This window comes from Triticum urartu, chromosome 6A (assembly GCF_056163025.1).
Source record: "Triticum urartu cultivar PI428250 chromosome 6A, HENAU_Tu73, whole genome shotgun sequence".
Classification (NCBI taxonomy): Eukaryota; Viridiplantae; Streptophyta; class Magnoliopsida; order Poales; family Poaceae; genus Triticum; species Triticum urartu.
Genome location: NC_141878.1, coordinates 16615975 through 16624317, shown reverse-complemented (window position 1 = coordinate 16624317; position 8343 = coordinate 16615975). Strand labels below are relative to the sequence as shown.

Sequence of the window (8343 nt, the reverse complement as noted above, 5' to 3'; positions counted from 1 at the left end):
ATACATATACTACAGCAGAAACCCAACATCTATTAGGGGGGAAACACAAATGTGAATTACCTGCTGATTGTGCAGAGTAAAACTTTGTTGCACCATACACATCTACAGATTCTCACGGCAGCTTATCGGTTCATGTGAATATGAATCTAGTCGGCATTTCGCCTCTGCAAGCATCAGCATAGTCTTGAGCAAGGTGTGGCGCAGCTTCTTTGTGAGGGCAAATGAACATCTACGCAAATACCTTGTCGCTCTCCTTGAAAACGGTATAGTAGTTCGGGTCACGCTTGAGCAAATCATTTTCCGTAAGAAACTTTACAACGTAGTAGTGGGGCCTGAGCCAGCCCTCCAGGCTATAAGTGAGTGTTATTGGCCGACGAGCAATGTAGGCCGGTTCCAACCCCACCTCAGAGAAGAGGAACTCGGACTTGCGGTGTAGTGACTCCTTTGACTTGGTCAGCACAAATGGATTCTTAGACATAGTCATGCCCACCTCAGCATCTGACCACATGAGCATCTTCTTCAAGTAGCCCATTTTAGCAGTGATCTTGTCCTCGCTGAGGAATGCGATAGCATCCAACATGTGCTTGAACATTGCAGTTCCTCGGGGCACACCGAGACCTTCGGCGCTTGCCACCATCGCCTGGACGTGCTCTGGATTGGTGACGATCAGCCTTGGCACCCGACGGCACAGCTTGGAGATATCGCAAGCACCTAGCCCGCACTCCTGTAGGAGCGCAACGTTGGGCTTGGCCGTCCTCTCGAGGTCAGAACTGAAAAGGTAGCAGCGTTGCTTGAGCACGCGAAAGAAGTTCTCGGAGGAGCCGAAAAGGGGCGGGTAGTACTGCAGCTTGGAGATGAAGGCTCTAGATCTGAAATGGCCGCCGCTGGCGTTGAGGGAGACGAAGCGGATGATCTCAGTGTTAACATGCATGTATATGTGTTGTACTGATGTATATGTACTGTACCCATGTATTCTCCTATAGCTGTTGTACCTTCCCCTAGATCTTTGGATCGCTAACCACTCTGTTGGTCATGGCATGCGTGCCTCTTCTCACGAGAGACGTTGGGGCTCTCTCTTATATATTTGTACTATGTAAGAGCATCTCCAATAAATGGTCCAAAATTTGGCGGTCCAATACCGGAGATGTAAAATTTGGACCGCCAAAAAGTGCGTTTTGGAGCTTTGAAAAAAGCTCAACTCCAACAGATGGTGCAAATTAATGGTACAAAAGAGCAACTCTAATAGATGGTCCAAAATGAAGATGTAAATTTCTTAAAACGACAAACTACTAGCCCATTCAACATAGTTCAAACATCAAATTCAACATAGTTTCATACATGAACTTCAACTACTACTTATTCAAACTACTAGGTAAACTACTCCTCACCGTCGGATCTGCGGAACTGCGCCCAGAACTCCTCCTTCTCCGGGTCGTCGCACCCCTCCTCCTCCTCCTCCGAGAAGTTTGCCCAGTCCTCCTCAGAAGAGGACTCGATGGGGATCACCATCGAGGGACTGGCTTCATCCTCCTTCTTCGCCCCCTTCTTCTTCTGCTCCGCCTCACGCTTACAGTAGTACTCCAGCTTGGCCTGCACGTACTCCGGATGCTCCCGACCAAACCTCGCCATCCCCTCCTCGTCGGTCTCGCCGACACTGACGACAACCGGCGGCTTCTTTGTCATCTTCTTTTTCGTCGGGATATCCTTCATCTTGATGCCCTGCGGCACAAGCATCTCCGCTTCCGCCCGACTCTCGATCTCTGAGAAGTTGAGGCGCTCCTGAAGCCTCTCGGCACGCCACACCGCCATGTTGTAGGCGCGCGCGGCCTCGTTGGCGGAGGGGAACGTGCCGATCCACCAAGGTCTCCCGGCGTCGGAGAACTCCACTCCGAAGTTACCGGAGGGCTTCTACCTCACGCCGAAGAAGCCCGACTTGCCCTTTGGCGTCTTCTCGGCGCCATCGGAGAGCGGTGAGAGCGGTGGAGCGGTGGCGGCTTGCGGCTGGGGCGGTGGCGGACGGAGCCGGGCGGGGCGGAGCTGTGGCGGCGGCGTGCTGGGCGGTAACGGACGGAGCCGGGGCGGGTCGGAGCAACGGCGGGCGGGCCGGGTCCGGGCGGAGCTGCAACGGACGGGGTGATACGTCTCCAACGTATCTATAATTTTTGATTGCTCCATGCTATATTATCTACTGTTTTGGACATTATTAGGCTTTATTATCCACATTTATATTATTTTCGGGACTAACCTATTAATCGGAGGCCCAGCCCAGAATTGTTGTTTTTTGCCTGTTTTAGGGTTTCAAAGAAAAGAAACATCAAACGGAGTCCAAATGGAATGAAACCTTCGGGAACATGATTTTCTCAACGAACAAGGCCGAGGAGACTTGTCAAGAAAGAAAAGAGGAGGCCACGAGGTAGGAGGGGCCCTCCACCCTCGTGGGCCCCCTGTTGCTCCACCGACGTACTCCTTCCTCCTATATATATCCACGTACCCCCAAACGATCAGATACGGAGCCAAAAACCTAATTCCACCGCCGCAACTTTCTGTATCCACGAGATCCCATCTTGGGGCCTGTTCCGGAGCTCCGCCGGAGGGGGCATCTATCACGGAGGGCTTCTACATCAACACCATTGCCCCTCCGATGAAGTGTGAGTAGTTTACTTCAGACCTACGGGTCCATAGCTAGTAGCTTGATGGCTTCTTCTCTCTTTTTGGATCTCAATACAATGTTCTCCCCCTCTCTTGTGGAGAACTAGTCGATGTAATCTTCTTTTTGCGGTGTGTTTGTTGAGACCGATGAATTGTGGCTTTATGATCAAGTATATCTATGAATAATATTTGAACCTTCTCTGAATTCTTTTATGTATGATTGGTTATCTTTGCAAGTCTCTTCGAATTATCAGTTTGGTTTGGCCTACTAGATTGATCTTTCTTGCAATGGTAGAAGTGCTTAGCTTTGGGTTCAATCTTGCGGTGTCCTTTCCCGGTGACAGTAAGGGCAGCAAGGCACGTATTGTATTGTTGCCATTGAGGATAACAAGATGGGGTTTTCTTCCTATTGCATGAGTCTATCCCTCTACATCATGTCATCTTGCTTAAGGCGTTACTCTGTTTTTAACTTAATACTCTAGATGCATGCTGGATAGCAGTCGATGAGTGGATGCAGGCAGGAGTCGGTCTACTTGTCTCGGACATGATGCCTATATACATGATCATACCTAGATATTCTCATAACTATGATCAATTTTGTCAATTGCCCAACAGTAATTTGTTCACCCACCGTAGGATACTTATGCTCTTGAGAGAAGCCACAAGTGAAACCTATGGCTCCCGGGTCTATCTCTATCATATTAATCTCCTACTACTTAGTTATTTTCCTTGCTATTTACTTCGCCTTTATTTTACTTTGCATCTTTATCATAAAAATACCAAAAATATTATCTTATCATATCTATCAGATCTCACTCTCGTAAGTGGCCTTATAGGGACTGACAACCCCTATTTGCGTTGGTTGCGAGGATTTATTTGTTTTGTGCAGGTGCGAGGGACTCACGCGTAGCCTCCTACTGGATTGATACCTTGGTCCTCAAAAACTGAGGGAAATACTTACGCTACTTTACTGCATCATCCCTTCCTCTTCGGGGAAAACCAACGCAGTGCTCAAGAGGTAGCAAGAAGTATTTCTGGCACCGTTGCCGGGGAGGTCTACGCAAAAGTCAACATACCAAGTACCCATCACATACCCTTATCTCCCGCATTACATTATTTGTCATTTGCCTCTCGTTTTCCTCTCCCCCACTTCACCCTTGTCGTTTTATTCGCCCTCTCTCTCTCTATTTGCCTCTTTTTTTGCCCGCTTGCTTTTTGTTTGCTTGTGTGTTAGTTTGCTTGCTTGTCACGATGGCCCTACCTAAATTTGGTGACCTTCACCTTAAAAGATTAGAAGAGATCGAAAGCAATGTCAGGAGTTTTATGGTCTTGCAATTTGAGCATAATAGTTTCTTCAGAAGCGAGCTTAAAGAACAGAAAAGTTTTATGAATTTTATGAATAAAGAGCTTGATGATATGTCTAAAGAATTCGATGGTTTAAGATCCCAAATTGCTCATCCTGAGAAATTAACTGCTGAAATTTTGGATAAGCAAGCTACCTTAGTTAATAAGATGGCCGCTAAACCGGATTGCTATGAAAATAAAGATGAAGATCTAAAAGTTATTGATGTGTCCCCTATTAAATCTTTGTTTTGCAATATGAATCTTGATAATGATGGGACTGAATATGATCCACCTTTACCTAGAAGGCGTTCCAAGAATTCGGAATTTTTTGATCATGATGCTAAATTTGATAAAAGTGGGATTGAAGAAATTAAAACCCTAGATGTTGCTAAACCCACTATTATGGATTTCAAGGAATTTAACTATGAAAATTGCTCTTTGATTGATTGTATTTCCTTGTTGCAATCCGTGCTAAATTCTCCTCACGCTATAGTCAAAATAAAGCGTTTACTAAACATATTGTTGATGCCTTGATGTAATCTTATAAAGAAAAACTTGAATTGGAAGTTTCTATCCCTAGAAAACTTTATGATGAGTGGGAACCAACTATTAAAATTAAAATTAAAGATCATGAATGCTATGCTTTATGTGATTTGGGTGCTAGTGTTTCCACGATTCCAAAGACTTTGTGTGATTTGTTAGGTTTACGTGATTTTGATGATTGCTCTCTAAATTTACACCTTGCGGATTCCACTATTAAGAAACCTATGGGAAGAATTAATGATGTTCTTATTGTTGCAAATAGGAATTTTGTGCCCATAGATTTTATTTTTCTTGACATAGATTGCAATCCTTCATGTCCTATTATTCTTGGTAGACCTTTCCTTAGAACGATTGGTGCAATTATTGATATGAAGGAAGGAAATATTAGATTCCAATTTCCATTAAGGAAAGGCATGGAACACTTTCCTAGAAATAAAATTAAATTACCTTATGAATCTATTATGAGAGCCACTTATGGATTGCCTACCAAAGATGGCAATACCTAGATCTAGTCTTGCTTGTTATGCCTAGCTAGGGGCATTAAACGATAGCGCTTGTTGGGAGGCAACCCGATTTTATTTTTATTATTTGCTTTTTGCTCCTGTTTAGTAATAAATAATTTATATAGCCTCTGTTTTGGTTGTGTTTTTTGTGTTTAATTAGTGTTTGTGCCAAGTAGAACCGTTGGGAAGACTTGGGGAAAGTCTTGTTGAACTTGCTGTAAAAAACAGAAACTTTACGCTCACGAGAACTGCTGTCATTTTTATTTGGAAAGTTCTATTTAGTTAATTATTTTTGCAGATGATTAATAGATAAATGCCTCACGTCCATCAGTTTATTTTAGATTTTTTGGGGTTCCATATCTTGCGCTAGATACAGATTACTACAGACTGTTCTGTTTTTGACAGATTCTGTTTTTCATGTGTTGTTTGTTTATTTTGATGAATCTATGCCTAGTAAAATAGCTTATAAACCATAGAGAAGTTGGAATACAGTAGCTATAACACCAATATAAATAAAGAATTAGTTCATTACAGTACCATGAAGTGGTCTTTTATTTTCTTTCGCTAACGGAGCTCACGAGATTTTCTACTTTAAGTTTTGTGTTGTGAAGTTTTCAAGTTTTGGGTAAAGATTTGATGGATTATGGAACAAGGAGTGGAAAGAGCGTAATCTTGGGGATGCCCATGGCACCCCCAAGATAATATAAGGACACCTAAAAGCCAAAGCTTGGGGATGCCCCGGAAGGCATCCCCTCTTTCGTCTACTTCTATCGGTAACTTTACTTGAAGCTATATTTTTATTCGCCACATGATATGTGTTTTGCTTGGAGCGTCTTGTATGATTTGAGTCTTTGCTTTTTAGTTTACCAAAATCATCCTTGCTGTACACATCTTTTGAGAGAGCCATACATGATTTGGAATTTGTTAGAATACTCTATGTGCTTCGCTTATATCTTTCGAGTTATATAGTTTTGCTCTAGTACTTCACTTATATCTTTTAGAGCTCGGTGGTGGGTTTGTTTTATAGAAATTATTGATCTCTCATGCTTCACTTAGATTATTTTGAGAGTCTTAATAGCATGGTATTTTGCTTAAAGTCCTAATATGCTAGGTATTCAAGATTAATAAAATTTTCTTATGAGTGATTTCAATACTAAGAGAAGTTTAATGCTTGATGATTGTTTTGAGATATGGAGGTGATAATATCAAAGTCGTGCTAGTCGAGTAGTTGTGAAATTGAGAAATACTTGTGTTGAAGTTTGCAAGTCCCGTAGCATGCACGTATGGTAAACGTTATGTAACAAATTTGAAACATGAGGTGTTATTTGATTGTCCTCCTTATGAGTGGCGGTCAGGGACGAGCGATGGTCTTTTCCTACCAATCTATCCCCCTAGGAGCATGCGCGTAGTACCAAGGTTTTTGATGACTTGTAGATTTTTGCAATAAGTATGTGAGTTCTTTATGACTAATGTTGAGTCCATGGATTATACGCACTCTCACCTTCCATCCTTGCTAGCCTCTTCGGTACCGTGCATTGCCCTTTCTCACATTGAGAGTTGGCGCAAACTTCGCCAGTGCATCCAAACCCCGTGATATGATACGCTCTTTCACACATAAACCTCCTTATATCTTCCTCAAAACAGCCACCATACCTACCTATTATGGCATTTCCATAGCCATTCCGAGATATATTGCCATGCAACTTTCCACCACTCTGTTCATCATGACACATTCATTATTGTCATATTGCTTTGCATGATCATGTAGTTGACATCGTATTTGTGGCAAAGCCACCATTAATAATTTTTCATACATGTCACTCTTGATTCATTGCATACCCCGGTACACCGCCGGAGGCATTCATATAGAGTCATACTTTGTTCTAGTATCGAGTTGTAATCATTGAGTTGTAAATAAATAGAAGTGTGATGATCATCATTAATAAAGCATTGTCCCAAAAGAAAAAATAGAGAAAGTCCAAAAAAAGGGCAGGCCAAATAAAAAAAAGAAAGGCCAAAAAAAAGAAAGGCCAAATAAAAATAATAAAAAATAATAATAAAAGGGGCAATGCTACTATCCTTTTTCCACACTTGTGCTTCAAAGTAGCACCGTAATCTTCATGATAGAGAGTCTCTTGTTTTGTCACTTTCATATACTAGTGGGAATTTTTCATTATAGAACTTGGCTTGTATATTCCAACAATGGGCCTCCTCAAGTGCCCTAGGTCTTCGTGAGCAAGCAAGTTGGATGCACACCCACTAGTTTCTTTTGTTGAGCTTTCATACATTTATAGCTCTAGTGCATCCGTTGCATGGCAATCCCTACTCCTTGCATTAACATCAATTGGTGGGCATCTCCCTAGCCCATTGATTAGCCTCGTTGATGTGAGACTTCCTCCCTTTTTGTCTTCTCCACATAACCCCCTCATTATGTTCTATTCCACCCATAGTGCTATATCCATGGCTCGCGCTCATGTATTGCGTGAAGGTTTATGAGTTTGAGATTACTAAAGTATGAAACAATTGCTTGGCTTATCATCGGGGTTGTGCATGATGAGAGCATTCTTGTGTGACGAAAATGAAACATGACTAAACTATATGATTTTGTAGGGATGAACTTTCTTTGGCCATGTTATTTTGAGAAGACATAATTGCTTAGTTAGTATGCTTGAAGTATTATCATTTTTATGTCAATATGAACTTTTTTCTTGAATCTTTCGGATCTGAATATTCATACCACAATTAAGAAGAATTACGTTAAAATTATGCCAAGTAGCACTCCGCATCAAAAATTCTGTTTTATCATTTACCTACTCGAGGACGAGCAGGAATTAAGCTTGGGGATGCTTGATATGTCTCCAACATATCTATAATTTTTGATTGCTCCATGCTATATTATCTACTGTTTTGGTCATTATTGGGCTTTATTATCCACTTTTATATTATTTTCAGGACTAACCTATTAACGGAGGCCCAGCCCAGAATTGTTGTTTTTTGCCTATTTTAGGGTTTCGAAGAAAAGGAATATGAAACGGAGTCCAAACGGAATGAAACCTTCGGGAACGTGATTTTCTCAACGAACAGGATCCGGGAGACTTAGACCCTACGTCAAGAAAGAAAAGAGGAGGCCACGAGGTAAGGGGCGCGCCTGCCTACCCTAGGCGCGCCCTCACCCTCATGGGCCCCCTGTTGCTCCACCGACGTACTCCTTCCTCCTATATATATCCACGTACCCCCAAACGATCAGATACGGAGCCAAAAACCTAATTTCACCACCGCAACTTTCTGTATCCACGAGATCCCA

The 8343-nt window shown here is 42.4% G+C and overlaps 2 protein-coding genes across 2 annotated transcripts; both read right to left on the bottom strand.

Moving 5' to 3' along the window:
• Positions 1-229: 229 nt before the first annotated feature.
• On the bottom strand, positions 230-931 carry LOC147963264 (transcription termination factor MTERF8, chloroplastic-like). The gene has a single exon (XM_087529525.1). The coding sequence runs from the start codon at positions 929-931 to the stop codon at positions 230-232; it is 702 nt and encodes a 233-aa protein (XP_087385651.1).
• Positions 932-1377: 446 nt separating this feature from the next.
• Positions 1378-1950, bottom strand: LOC147963263 (uncharacterized). Its single transcript, XM_087528388.1, has one exon. The coding sequence runs from the start codon at positions 1807-1809 to the stop codon at positions 1378-1380; it is 432 nt and encodes a 143-aa protein (XP_087384514.1). The 5' UTR covers positions 1810-1950.
• Between the last annotated feature and the right edge of the window lie 6393 nt (positions 1951-8343).